At 38.8% G+C, this 15,609-nt stretch overlaps 1 protein-coding gene across 7 annotated transcripts in view; it reads right to left on the reverse strand.

The window, feature by feature from the left end:
* LOC120516628 (regulator of G-protein signaling 7) overlaps positions 1–15,609 on the reverse strand; it is a 536,263-nt gene that overhangs the window by 197,493 nt on the left and 323,161 nt on the right. For all 7 annotated transcript variants that reach the window (XM_039738437.1, XM_039738439.1, XM_039738434.1 and 4 more), the window contains exon 4: positions 10,261–10,311. In XM_039738437.1, coding sequence (XP_039594371.1) covers positions 10,261–10,311 — 51 coding nt within the window. The remainder of the gene's footprint in view (positions 1–10,260; positions 10,312–15,609) is intronic.

The following is a 15,609-nucleotide window of genomic DNA, read 5'->3' on the forward strand; positions in this document are numbered from 1 at the left end:
TGAAATTTCTTTCCCATCAACCTACGCTCAATAACACATAATGGCAACATGAAAACAGGTTTTTATAAAGGTTTGGAAATGTATTACAAATCAAATCCTGAAAAACTATCATTCATATAAGTATTTAGAGTCTTTGCGGTGGCACTCCAAATTGTAGCCAGGCCATCATATTTCTTTAATTATCCTTTAAATGTGTCTAGAACTTGACTGGAGTCCATCAGTGGCAAAATGAATTGATTGGACAATGCTTAGAAAGACACACATCTGTGTATATACAGTAAGGTCCTACAAACCATACAACATGGTGGGGAAAAGAAAAAACAGTTCAAAGTTCAAAGATCTCTCTGTAGACCTCCACAATCACAAATCAAGGAAATAATCATTTCTAAAGCTTTCTTTGTTCTCTGGAGCCCAGTGCCCTCAAGAATTGTGAACTGGAAGAAGTTCAAGTCCACTAGGACTCTTCATAGAGTTGGCTTTTCCGGTCCGAGAGGTGAGCAAGAACTCAACGGTCACTCCAACAGAGCTTCAGAAGTCCTCTACTAAGGTGGGAGAGCCTGTCGTAAGAACAACCATCTCTGCAGCAATCCATTAGTCAGGCGTTTATGGTACAATAGCGAGACGGAAGCCAGTCTTCAATTAATAAAGGCATATGGCAGCCTGCTCAGACTCTGAGAACATGAGGAAAAAGTATCTGGTCTGATTAAAAAAAACTGAACTCTTTGGGCAGAACTATTAGGACTATATATGGTGAAGGTCAGGCACTTCTTATCACCTCTTTACAGTAAATCCTGGTAGAGGCAGCATTACGGTATGGACGCGCTTCTCAGCGGCAGGGATAGGAAGACTAGTCAGAATTGAGGGAAGGAAGAATGCAGTCAAATACAGAGAGGTGTTTAATGAAAACCTGCTCCAGAGTGCACACCACCTCAGACTGTGGTGACATCTCCCTTTCTCAGCACAACAGTAACCTAAAGCTTACAGCCAGGACAACACATGAGTGGCTTATAGAAAAGTCTCTGATTGTCCTTGAGTGGCCCATTCAAAATGCACACATCTGTGGAGAGACCTGAAGATGGCAGATTACAGATGCTTCCCATGCACTCTAACTGGGCTTGAGCTTGAAGGGAAATGCCAGGAAGAATGAGATAAACTGTCCAATTCCAGATGTGCAAAGCTTGTAGAGGCTTAAACAAGAAGACTCAAAACTGTAGTATCTGCCAAAGAGGCCTCTACAAAATATTGAATTAAGAGTCTAAATATCTATTATAAATGTGAGATTTAAGTTTTTGATAATTAAAAAAAAAAAAAAAATTACCAGCCTTCTTTCAAACATGTTTTCACTTTGTCATTATAGGTTTACTGAGTGTAGGCTGACAGGCAAAAATGCAGTTTTATTCATTTAAAATAAAATGTAGAACACAATAACGTGTACAGAAAGTGAAGAGGTCTAAAACATTCAGAACTCAATGTACTACAGAACACCTAATTATTTCTTGGCTTTTTCATGAGAACACTGAATACTTTTGCTGTATAGCCATTAACGTGTCTAACCCATTTTTATAAATACATTTTGTACACTAGGGTGGCATGTTATAGTTCCTTTTAGACAGGCCTCGTGGCAAAGTAGTTAATGTATTTGACTTTAAACCACAAAAGTGCCGGTTCAGTTCCTGCCTCTTATGTGCTGTGAGACCCTAAACAATCCACTTAACCTGCTTGTGCTCAAACCGTAGGAAAATTTTAAAATGCTGAAAGCAGCCATATCCTGATGTTGAATACTATTGCCAGTCAAGTATACAATAATAATTACCTTCTTGCTTGTGTTGTTTTTACAGTTGTCATTTAATGCATGAATTTCCAGTTAAAATAAAAATTGTCATATAGGGTGATCATTAAAAAAGCCACAATCTGACATGTTTTCCAGCTTATAGCATTTAATGCATGTTAGCTATGCTTTTCCTTTCCTTAATGGGTTCATTAATTCCAGGACAATGAGCATTACAATAAATAATTAAAGGTCATGTTGTAAGCCTAGTAAATAAACAGTGCATCACAGATACTAAGCAGCTTTTTATGTTTAATTCAGTCCACACATTAACTTGAACTTATACTGTATTTAAAATTTAATACACTTTGGTATGCACATCAACTAACAATTTAATTAAGCTATCCATTATGTGAACTGTACTTATATTTCGCTTTAAGTGTATGAGGTTTTTTTAAATGTTTCAAGTGGATTTTTTCTTTGATTTCTGCATCTTTAATGGAATTGCAGCTTTGTAAAATTAAATGTGTTCACTTGCTACTGTCAGCAGAAGGATTTACCTACTGCCCCTAATCAACTGCCCATCCCATGACAGAGGAATTGTGCCCTGGCAGGAGGACTCCTGGTTGACAGTGGCCTGAACATGAACATCTTTTCTGTTGCAAATCATGTGGATTGTCACATTGATCTGTCAAGATGAGAAATGTGTTAGAAATTCACTGAAGCTTGATATCTAGTACAGTATATTAAAAACCATGACGTCCTAGAAATGTACTTCTTGTTAAAATCCAGAAAAAGAATAATGTGGTAAATTTAAATATTTCTTAAGTCTTAAGTGAAATTCTTAAGTGTAATTCTTTTTCAGTTCTGTTTTTATATAATTTGAAATGCACCTACTGGGATAGCCTTGTTTGTCTGTCTTTCTGTCCACATGAAACAAACCAGCACCCAGTAGACCAATTTAGTTGAAACTTGGAGCAATTATTCTACAAGGAATTTGTTCGGATAATTTAATATTTGTTGACCACTGTTGTGGGTTAGGGTTACTTTTAAAAGTAACTTTCATTATTTGTTACTTACCAAATAATAATGAAATATTTTATATAGGTACTTATTATAAAATTTATAGTGTTTATAACCCTGCATTATCTTTTTGTTACCTGTTCTTCTTTTATATGAAAAACTGCACATTTCACTCAGCATTTGTTATTAAATCCTAAGCCCATATGTGAACCTTAATGAAACTGACTGGAAACACTGTAAAATTGGATATTTTTTTTTATAAATACATTTAGTCCTTCATTTCCTCCATGGGCAGTGAAGCAAATAACTTCGATCTCATTTTTCCATCCCCAAAGGTCTGTATTATGATCAGTGGCCTCTGTGCCATCCAGTGACACTTTTTTTTAACATATCTATAGCAAACAGCTGGATAAAAACTAAACTGACACTTTATTAATCAGTTTCTGTTACTGGATTGCACACATCACACATGCACACATTTCTGCTTGACTCTGCAGTTGTGCTCTGCAAAGTACTGGCACACCATCCACCATGTTTGCTGCTTGCCTTACACCCAGTGCTGCTGCGATGGTCAATGGCTCCCTGTAATCCTAGCATATTACATTTTCACCTCAGCACATTGCAGGATTAAATGTACTGCAAGAGCCAAGAAGGATGGATGAGTATCTTGCCAGGGATGGAGGGTGGTATCTTATCTCATCTCAACCCTCATCCCAGTTAGGATGGTAAAACTCTGGATGGACTGGTTGACTCTGGAGGCCAGGAACAGTTTGTCCTCCACTGTAATTGGTGGCAGTGTCTCTCTCAAGCCATCCCGGGGCTACATGGGAATTGGAGTACAAAGAAATCCCGGTCTTGTTGAGGTCCTTGGGTGCTGCTGGTTTCTACATGACCTGGAAGTGCTCCGAACAGCCTGTGCCATGGTATTGGTTCCTTTTTGAAAGGCCGCATGGCACTGGAAAAATTCCCGGGTCCTGCTTTAAAGGAGCCGGCTGCCTTCCATCTATGACTGCCCAAGGTAAAATTCAGCAGGAGAAGTGGAAGGAGAGAAAGAGCATTCATGTTCATTTTCTTTGTAATTGTGGTCTTGATGGTTATGCATTTGGCATTCTGGTGCAACAGAGATCTTTTATTTGAACCTGCAACTGTGTTTGGTGACGTTGTGTCAGAGGTTTTGGGCTCAGTAGTCCTCCCTTGTGGTTACAGTATATAAATATAATGTCTGTTCAGTTCTTTTCACTTGATTGCACACTACACACATGCTTAACCACTTCCTTACTATCTGTCATCAGACAAACCTAGCAGGCAATGCTAGCAGACAACATCTTTGTGAAAAAAATTTAATTCTTTTGTGAAATATTGCATTTTTTTTGGAGTTTCAGAAATAAGCCTTCATAGTAATACAGTAATGCATATGTTTTCTTTTAAGAAATGTAGGTATTTTTACAAAATAAAGTATTGCAATAGGTTACATGTTAATCTGACTACATAATGCACATTACTTTTAACATGGTGCCCCCAATATTGTTGTTGAGCATGCTGTACACAATTTTGAAATTTCAAAATGTAATATTGGGAAGTATTGGAAAATTGTACATCTTAAAGAATTCTGTGTGACTTAATCTACAAATTAGTTTACTGCTTTAGTTTTACCCTGAGACTGCTTACTTCAACTAGTATATTTATTGACAGCCATTCCTGATAGTGAAACACCTGCAAAACATCAGATGCAGGCAATGTTGGATGTCCGATTACTACCATAAAAGGAAGGTATGACTTTACAAGCATATGGAGGACTTATTTACTCAGTTCACTAATAATGATATAATTTATTTATTCAATATGGTAGTATTGGTGTTATTTATTCATTACCGTACAAGGTACAGTAGGTACCATCTATATATTTGTATATGTTTGATGTTAACAGTCTGTCTTCTGCCTCCATTCTGTCCTGTGCCTGTCTCTAAAGATGTGCGGCATCTTATGTGAACCTCAGCCATGGCAGCTCACTTCACCTGCTCCTTGAAATCAAAGCAGGTAAGTGAAATGGTGTTCATGCTCATATTAGAACATTAGACATTAGAACAGGCCATTCAGTCCAACAAAGCTCATCAGTCCTATGCACTTAACTGTTCTAAAAAACACCAAGTCGAGTTTTAAAAATCCTTAAAGTCCTACTGTCTACCACACTACTTGGTAGCTTATTCCGTGTGTCTATAGTTCTCTATGTAAAGAAAAACTTCCTAATGTTTGTGAAAAATTTACCCATAACAAGTTTCCAACTGTGTCCCAATTGTTCTTGTTAAACTCATTTTAAAATCACAGTCTTGATTCACTGTACTAATTCCCTTCATAATTTTAAACACCAATCATGTCTCCTCTTAATTTCCATTTTCTTAAACTGAAAAGACTTCTTCTTTCGGCTTCTCCCATTAGGGATTGCCACAGCGGTTAATCCTGAGCTGACCCTCTAATGTACTCATTTCTAATCCTATCCATCCTTATCACACCCAGTGCAAATCTTAGCATCTTTAACTCTGCCACCTCCAACTCTGTTTCCTGTTTTTTGGTCACTGCCACCGTCTCCAACCCATATAACATTAGCTGGTCTCACCACCTTCTTGTAGACATTCCTTTTCACTTTTGCTGATACCCATCTGTCACAAATTACTCCTGACACTTTTCTCCACCCATTCCACCCTGCCGGCACAGACTCAACTCTTTTAATCTTTCCTTGTAATACAACCCCTGTATCCCTGGAACTAGCCTAGATGTTCTTCTCTGTACCTTTTCCTGCACTTCTATGCCATTTTTGTAGCCTGTGGACCAAAACTGCACTCAGTACTCCAGGTGAAGTCTCACCAGTGGATTATAAAGCTTGATCGTAACCTCCTTGGACTTGTACTATACACGTTTGGGTGCTATATATCCTGGCATTCTGTTAGCTTTCTTAGTGGCTTCTCAAAACTGTCTGGTAGTTAATAGTATTGAGTCCACTACAACTCCTCACTCCTTCTCATTTTTACTTCCAAATTTCGAATTCTTCGCTCAAACAGTTGATCTGAAACAAACTACTGAGTTGTGTAGTTGATGCCAAAATCTTGATAATCTTTAAGATGTAACTTGGTGAGGTGTTAGGACAGCTTAACTTTCAGCTAAACAATGATAGACTGAATGGTCTCCACTCATTTGTCAAATTTCTTATGTTTTCATGAGGATGTCATCTTACTTGTTGTGATGGACAGCCGGGTCCCATGCCCGGCCAGGACGCCTCTGATGCATATGTCCCGGGGGAGCCATCATGGACTTTGCAATACCTCCCCCGGGGCGCTTGGGGGCAGTCTCCCTGGCACTGGATTCCTCCTCAATCTCCCCCGTGGCTCCATGGGACATGGAGTCCACCACAGCAGCCCGGTTGGGAGATGGGGTGGCCGCTAGGGGGTGCTGCAGAGATCCAGCCACCACACTGGATGGTTTATCAGCCCCACCCGGAGGTGCAATTAAGACCAGCTGGTCAGGCACCTGGATCACTCCCGGGTGGGGCATAAAAGGGCCTGCCTCCCAGCAATCGAGGCCAGAATCGGGAGGAAAAGGACGAGGTTGCCTGGGAGGAGTGGTGGTGCCAGGAAGCTGTTGGTTTGTGTGAGTTTTGGTGCTTGAACTCTGTTGGGCCTGTGGGACACGGGAAAGACGTGTGCCCACGGCTAAAGAAACAAAAAGTAAAGCCCTTTGAGTGTTAACACGTGCCTCTGCGTAGTCTGTGCCGGGTCGGGCGCTATATAGCGCTTGTTTACATTGTTTTTATTTAGTATTTACAGAAAACTTCATTAATTAATAAATTCACAAAGTAACCTCAACAATAATATATAATAAGAATATAAGAATAAATTTGACAAGAGTAGGCCATTTAGCCCAACATAGCTTCATCAAATGACCGCTCACCTACATTTTGTAAAATATTATCAGGTTGGGGTTTGAATGCTGCAATTTGGCACTTTTAATTAGCAGCATCTAATTCCAAATATCTACTGTTCTCTGTTTGAAGAAAAAATAACATACGCACAACTTTTACTCTCAGCCTGCTTCTATCTGTGTTGCCATGTATTTGTTGAAAAATTCATGTTAAGAAACAAATCTCATTTACCCTTTTATTTCCCTTCTGATACGAAACACTACTACCAAAACATACAAAAAAGCTTCCTCAACCCATTTTATTAAATTTCTGAGGGCATGGAGTCCTGAAGCCTATCTTGGCAGCACTTGGTGCAAGACAGGAAACATCTCTGGAAAGGATGCCAGTCCAATGCAGGGTCAACTGAAAATATAATTAATCTAACCAACACACCTCTTATCTCTTTTGAGGTGACTGTTGACACAAGTTGACATACAGAGTAGAAGGCAGATTTTGAGAAAAGTTGACATCAAGGTGGAGAAGGCTGATAGCAATAATAAATGTTGACATGAGTTGCCAGTAATGGTGGCGTAGTGGGTAGCACTGCTGCCTCGCAGTTAGGAGACCCGGGCTCACTTCTCAGGTCCTCCCTGCGTGGAGTTTGCATGTTCTCCCTGTGTCTGCGTGGGATTCCTCCCAAAGACATGCAGGTTAGGTGCATTGGCGATTCTAAATTGTGTGTGCTTGGTGTGTGTGTGTGTGTGCGCCCTGCGGTGGGCTGGCGCCCTGCCTGGGGTTTGTTTCCTGCCTTGTGCCCTGTGTTGGCTGGGATTGGCTCCAGCAGACCCCCGTGACCCTGTAGTTAGGATATAGCGGGTTGGATAATGGATGGATGAGTTGCCAGTAGTGGATTGTTGGGTTTTACATGCTAGATTGCAGCTAAAAGCATCACATACACAGGATTCAGAAAGTATTCAGACCCCTTCACTTTCTGCATCCTTTATTGTGTTGTAGATTTAATTTTAAATGGGTAAATGTGCCATTTTTGACCATTAATTTCAAAGTAAGTACAGTTGTAGCACAGAGCTGGCATTCCAGACTCACAGTGTCGGGGTCTGCATGAGTTTTACATGCTATCCCCAGGTATCTACAGATTGATTGGTATCAATGGGCGTCAGTGAGTATTTATTTATTTATTTAAAGAGCTTCTATAAAAAGCCAAATAAGGGGACAAATAAAGTATCTATCTATCTATCTATCTATCTATCTATCTATCTATCTATCTATCTATCTATCTATCTATCTATCTATCTATTTATTTAAAAAAATAATTTAAAGACAGCATAGTGTTACAGTGGTTTGGGATGATGCCTCTCAGATTTAGAGATTAAAAACCCATTGACATTTGAATGCATCAGTTACTAATAGTTATAAAAGTCAGTAGATAAACTGTAGTGCTCTGCTCTATCCCACACTCTATACCCTTTTCAGAGAAAGGGTTGCTTGACTCTTTAAATATCAATGGCTTCCATTAAAAATAAAACAAAGTGTAATCACTTCACTTCAGTATCAGTACCACGAAACTCGTATGTGCCTCTTGCCATGAATGTCATTCTATTAGCTATGTAAACTAGCATCACAAAATGCAATGGGTGAAAAGTCAGTATCATTTAGGAAAAAAATTATATAAATTTGGTGCGCAGCTGTCTGTTGTTACAAGTCATGGCAGAACATGACCGCTGAAACAGAACTGGAGAAGCAAAACTAGGATTATAAGCAGAACGCAGCATGGTGAAGGGTGTGGGGATGGGGAGATTATCATAACTATATTCACGACAGGAAATGTGTTCTTACCTCAAGAAAAGTAGGACAAAGAATCTACTGTATAATAAAACAAATATTTCTAATTTCCTTTCATTATTACATGAATGTCTTATAAATGCAGAAGGCACATTTTCTTAAATGAAAAACATTGCTTGAGGTATTTGAAAAGTTTCAAGGCTTTTTCGATCACCTATGCACCTGCATATCCTTTAGACCCTTTGTAAGCTGTAAAAACAGACAAGGTATTTTTAAAATTGATAAAAAAACACTTCACTTTAGAACACAGTTTTATGTGGCAAATTAATATATACCACAATTGTGAAGAAAATACTTTGACTTAAAAATACCAGACTTCTCCTTTAATGACATTCTCTGCACTATTTGAACATGGACAGTAATGAGTTCCAGATGACTCCTAGGTTCCTCACATAAGATTTTACTCAAGGTAAAAGTCCCTGTTGTGTTACGCAACACGTTATACTGAATATAGAGAAACTAAACTTCTAACAGGTGCACACTGTGCCTACAATAGTTGAAGTCCCATTTAGACCTCAAGTTTTCAGCCCCAACCAGTCCTTGCATAGACTAGAAATGGGCTTTCATGGGCCCAAAGGACTGCTTTTCTTTTTCAGTAATGGAAAGCAACACCAATGCATTGCTCTTATAACAGAGTTACTGCACAACCCTTACAATATTCACATGATCGTACCTTAAAATGCCTCAATTGACATAATCAGCTCTGGTTGTAGCAACTGAGACAAAAATAATGAGCTACAAAAAAGGATTTACTATAATAGAAACTGATAGTTTCACATTTACTGTATGTTTATTCATTTACTTGCAGTAATATAACAAAATCAGATTGTTGCTCATTCATCATAACTGGTAAAAGTGAACCACGACAGACAAACTCCATTTTCAAAACAGTTCTGTATGCCCACACTCATGATGTCACATGTGGACATTTGATGCAGTCGCTGATGTTCTGCAATGTTGCCACTGCAACTTATTTACAAGCTTCCTATTTACTGTGGTATACTTTATATAGAGAGTTTACAGATGGGTTACGTGTTGCAAATGTATTTCAGTGATATGTTTTATATTCTTGGACATTTTCATTATTTTCAGAAGATTGGGTGGAGAAGAGTGTCAGGAGTAATTTGTGACAGACGGGTACCAGCAAGTGTTAAAGGGAAGGTCTACAGGACGGTAGTGAGACCAGCTATGTTATATGTAATGGAGACAGTGGCACTGACCAGAGAGCAGGAGACAGAGCTGGAGGTGGCAGAGTTAAAGATGCTAAGATTTGCATTGGGTGTGATGTGGTTAGAAATGAGTACATTAGTGGGTCAGCTCAGGTTTGGGAGACAAAGTCAGAGAGGTGAGATTGTGTTGGTTTGCACATGTGCTGAGGAGAGATGCTGAATATATTGGGAGAAGGAGGCTAAGGATAGAGCTGCCAGGGAAGAGGAAAAGAGGAAGGCCTAAGAGAAGGCTTATGGATGTGGTGAGAGAGGGCATGCAGGTTGATCAAAGGGGCAATGATGAAATGGCTAAAGGTGTGTACTAATAAATGGCAAAAAAAATTCCAAGGGGCTGAATGCTAGTTTCTAGTGGTATAGCACATTCTGTTTTATGTGTTCCATACAGCAAGCATCCCTCAGAACCGATGGCAAGCAACAAAACAACAAGCTAAATGCCATGGCTCAAAACTTTGTAATAAGTAACAACAATTTCCCAAAGTTGACATTACCTTGATCTTCAATATTTAGATTTTTGATCATCCACTGCACAATATCAGAACCTGCAGAAAAGAAACAAAGACAGAATATACTATAAGAAATGGTCAGGATGTAAAGTATGTTTAATGACTTTAATGTAAAGTTAGAAGTATCAAGAAAAAGAGCATGTTTCTTAAAATTGTACCACTATTGGCCTAGTGCATCGATTCTCCCATGCAAGATATGGAATTAATCAGTGGCTGTCTAGACTCTAGATGACTCTTTAGTCTGTCGAGGAACAATCAGAGATATTACTATATTTCCTGAAGTGTATCATTTTCTCTTGACCGGCTTTACAGTTTCTATGCAATGACTGTTTATTTTTTTTAATCAACTTCCACTGGTATTCAGTAAATGCATTCTAGATTATAAGCTTAACTGAATACTTTAGACATTAGGTATGAAATGTTATAAACAGGAACTTTAATACAGAGAGGTTAAAACTGTAGAAAGAAGGGAAGCAGAAAGTTTTGATTGCAGTACTCCATAGACCTTTACAACCAACCAGTTCTTCTGATTATTCAGGTAAGATCTACAGATCATACAGAGCGAGTGTATAGGCTGTAATAAAATCTGCCTTCTGTGGACCTGGTTCAGAAAAGGAAAATGAAAAGTGACTGGCCTTGCCCCTCCTGGAATTGATTATTTTCTTTTGTAATTTTCTCCTAATTAAAGCTAGCATGCCACGCAGCTTTCAGTCTGCTGCAGTTGTCTGATGTTTGCCGCTGCACCTCATCATTCTCTTAACTTTAGGATGGGGTTTCTTGAAAACAGTCATGACTGCTCCTCTTTGTTACAGTGATTGAGACAAAATGTTTGATATTCCTCAAGTTTTAAGATCATTAACAAAATCTAACAAATACAGTTTAACTGTTTCAAGGTATATGTAACCTACCCAATCTGGAGCACTATCTAGCAACCAATGTATACGCGACGTTCTGAGCATTCCATTGCCAACAACAGTTTAATAAATCACTTGTGCTGCTACTTTGACACATTTTAAATAGGCATCTTGTTGTGTTACATGTCTTTTATTATGTATTAGATTCTGTTTTTCTGGCTTATTAAGGATTTTGATTTAATTTTTTTCCCATCCAATAGTATATTAACGTCACAGGAGGTATAAATACAAAGTTGTTTCCTTTTTGCATTATTCCTCAGTGGATTCAAATCTTGCAAACTAAAACTCTATTAGTGATAACTGACTTGTAATCCAAACAGGTGCTAGTGTCAGTTATTTTTTAACTACTTTTTGTCTTTGTCTATTGATTCTCGTTTTTGCCTTCGTGTTTTGTTTGCCTGGTCTATCTGTTCTGTAGGTTCTGACCTTGCATTCCCTAACTGCAATTTCTAGCTCACGTTTGTCATCTCCTGGTTATTTAATTCTCCTCTAAAAATAATCCGCAGACACCTTGTGCCTTATATCAAGGGATCATGAATGACCCCAAGATGATCAATGTGATTACTGAAATTAACTGCCTGCGATAGGAACAGGCAGTGATGAAGGAGCAAATAAGTAATCTTGCAGCTACTGTGCTGAACAAACTCTGTTCATAAAAAATTAGTTATAAACACTTTGAAATCACTTCCTTTATTTTTTTTGTCTGGCACCTCTCGAGTCACCAGTACAAGAAAACCCCCACATATCATAAACTGTTCAACTCATCTCGATGTCTAGTTATGTAAAACAATTTCCGGACAAGGCAGTTGTTGAACCATAGTGTGTGCAGGAAAATACACTTATGATTTATACTAATAAAAGGCAAAGCCCTCACTGACTCACTCACTCACTTACTGACTCGTCACTAATTCTCCAACTTCCCGTGTAGGTAGAAGGCTGAAATTTGGCAGGCTTATTCCTTACAGCTTACTTACAAAAGTTAAGCAGGTTTCATTTTGAAATTCTACACGTAACGGTCATAAAGGTTGACAATGTCCGCCATGTTGAACTTTCTTATTTATGGCCCCACCTTCACGAAATTTGGTAGGCGGTTTCCCTGCGCTAACCGAAACCGATGTACATACTTATTTCGATGGTATGACGCCACTGTTGCCGCCATATTGAATTTTCCAACGTCACTAATTCTCCAACTTCCCGTGTAGGTAGAAGGCTGACCCCATCCTCACGAAATTTGGTAGGTGGCTTCCCTGCACTAACCAAAACTGATGTATGTACTTATTTCGGTGGTATGATGCCACACTGTCGGCCGCCATATTTAATTTTCCAATGTCACTAATTCTCCAACTTCCTGTGTAGGTAGAAGGCTGAAATTTGGCAGGCTCATTCCTTACAGCGTGCTTACAAAAGTTAAGCAAGTTTCATTTCGAAATTCTACGAGTAATGGTCATAACGGTCAACAACGTCCGCCATATTGAACTTTCTTATTTATGGCCCCATCTTCACGAAATTTTGTAGGCGGCTTCCCTGCGCTAACCGAAACCAATGTACGTACTTATTTCGATGGTATTGTTGGCCGCCATATTGAACTTTCCAACGTCACTAATTTTCCAACTTCCCGTGTAGGTAGAAGGCTGAAATTTTACAGGCTCATTCCTTACAGCTTACTTACAAAAGTTAAGCAGGTTTCATTTCGAAATTCTACGCGTAATGGTCATAACGGTTGACAATATTCGCCATGTTGAACTTTCCTATTTTTGGCCCCATCTTCACGAAATTTGGTAGGTGGCTTCCCTGCGCTAACCAAAACCGATGTACGTACTTATTTCAGTGGTATGATGCCACTGTCGGCCGCCATATTGAAGTTTCTAATGTCACTAATTCTCCAACTCCCGTGTAGGTAGAAGGCTGAAATTTGGCAGGCCCATTCCTTACAGCTTACTTACAAAAGTTAAGCAGGTTTCATTTCAAAATTCTACGCGTAACGGTCAACAACGTCCGCCATGTTGAACTTTCTTATTTATGGGCCCATCTTCACAAAATTTGGTAGGCGGCTTCCCTGCGCTAACTGAAACCAATGTACATGCTTATTTCGGTGGTATGACGCCACTGTCGGCCGCCATATTGCACTTTTCAAGGGTCTTTGTTACTTATGGGTCCATCTTCAAGAAATTTGATACGAGAGTTAGCAACGCTAACTGAATCCTACTTACGTACATATATACGTCCATAGCCTGCAGCTCGGTCACCGTGTGTAGCGGTGTTGGGTCCCCCATCCCAATGCCTCCCACGTTGTTGGCTGCCTGCCTATATAAGGCCGTCCATCGCTCCAGTCTCTACATTCCCTTCCTTGGTACGCCACGGGATTCACGTCTTCCTGATGATAACTACAGCCTTTTTATTTAATCCACGGCTTCTCTGCTGTTTTATTGTTTGTTTATTACGATTATAGTTATTGTGTAGGTATTTTAGACTTACTTTACATTGTTCAGGTACCCATTTCCTTTATCGTTCCAACCGTACCCCCATTAACATGTCTATCGAGGTGATCACCATCGATCAAAGAACTGTCACTTACCAAGGGGTTTCCATGCAAGGAGATGGCACCTACCTTTTCCATTCTCTTTGTTAAATATTGCACGGCCATATCAGGCTCACTCTTGATATCCGGAGGAACATTGTGTCTTATGTATTGAATGACTGGAACAGGTTCAAGGTGTGGACTGATGACGGTACAGGAGATAATTATACTACACAGGAGCACTACAAGAGTGAAATGCTTAAGCCCTTCACCTATGGATCTGCATGTGAGTTGATGGCTGCTGCTGAATTGTTCGGTTGTCGCTTTCAAGTGTACGAAATGGCCAAATATTTTACACCTTTCGACAACCGCCAATGCCTCTTAAACATCTTAGATTCACAGGTGACGATTTCAGTAGTGGACACTTTGATGTTTATGAATGTTTAAACTCTCAAAAGCTGGATGTGAAGTTATCGATGAAACTGTTTGTATACTTACAACGCTTGACAGATGCCGAATGTCACTTCAACACAAGTCCTACAAATACTGTCGTAATTGAAACAAACCATGAAACTCAGCAGCAATCCAAGCTGTGAGATTTGAAACAAGATTACTGTTCACATGGCCAACTGTACGTTGCATGCTCAAGAGTAAGCTCAGCGCACAGCTTGGTCATATTACAACCGAAGGGCCGAACTCACAATGTGGTATACAAAGAGATCCTTAACAAATAATTATTGGTATATTTTCCCTCAGTTTAAAAAGGTTTAATTTTCTTCTTAATAAAAATTTTAAGGCAGTACTTTGCCGCTGCAAAGCGCGGGTATTTTGCTAGTAGAGAATAAAACAAATAATCAGAAAAGCTTGAAGTTGTGCATGCCACATCAACGGCTCAAGGAGATCACCCCCCTCATGGGATATGAGGGGTCGATGTTACTCCTTGTCCCAAAACTTTGAAGAAATGGCCAATCGATAATAAATCAAGTGTTGTTTTATTTAATTTTTAGGTTGCTGATCACGAATATAATATTCATGATATTATTACACTTTAACCTTTTTACTAAGATCCAATCTCAGAAGATTAAAAATGATAAGTTTCAAACAAGCATGTGGAGTATTGTTGTAATCTACTGTATTTCAAGGTTGATGATTATGAAAATGATGTTATTTTTATCTTTGATCCTTTACTAGGAATCTAGCCCTCTATGGACCTCTATCAGAGTGTGAAAATAACAAATTTCTATTACAACTGAGAATATTTACACTTTAAACATTTCAATTAAAGTACACATTTTAATATTTCAAATATTCAATGCAAGTATTCTTGTTTATTATGTACTTTCTACTTTATGAAGTAAATCATTGCATTTCACATATTATTTATAAAGCACATTTAAAAAAACAGAGGTTGACCAAAGTGCTGTATAGCTTCCATAAATACTCCAATACATACAGTATATAGACAACAGTAAATAAATACACCAAAAATAATTAAAATTAGAATTTATAATTTTAAAAGGTAAGGCAAAAAGATAGACTATCAAGCCAGGTTTAGAAGTGACCAAAGTTGGTGCTGACCTAATATAAAATGGTAGACCATTCCAAAGCTTAGGGGCAACTACAGGAAACGCATGGTCCACTCTAAGTTTAAGTCTAGAACTCGACACGACCAATAACTTCTGGTCAGAGGGCCTCAGTAACCATGAAGAAGAGTAACAGTAATTAGTAATTAGGAAGGCTTATGCTAACTTTAATATTTTTAAAGAAAGCGCTTCCTCAGAGGTTTGGTGTTGCTGAGCTCCATATTCCTTTTCAGATGACCCTAAAAAGTTTTGTGGCTTTGTCAACCAATGTGAATTAACTTCTGACTAGCAGTCCTGCATATAAACTGATGACAGGGCT

The sequence above is a fragment of the Polypterus senegalus genome, chromosome 16 (assembly GCF_016835505.1).
Source record: "Polypterus senegalus isolate Bchr_013 chromosome 16, ASM1683550v1, whole genome shotgun sequence".
Lineage (NCBI taxonomy): Eukaryota > Metazoa > Chordata > Cladistia > Polypteriformes > Polypteridae > Polypterus > Polypterus senegalus.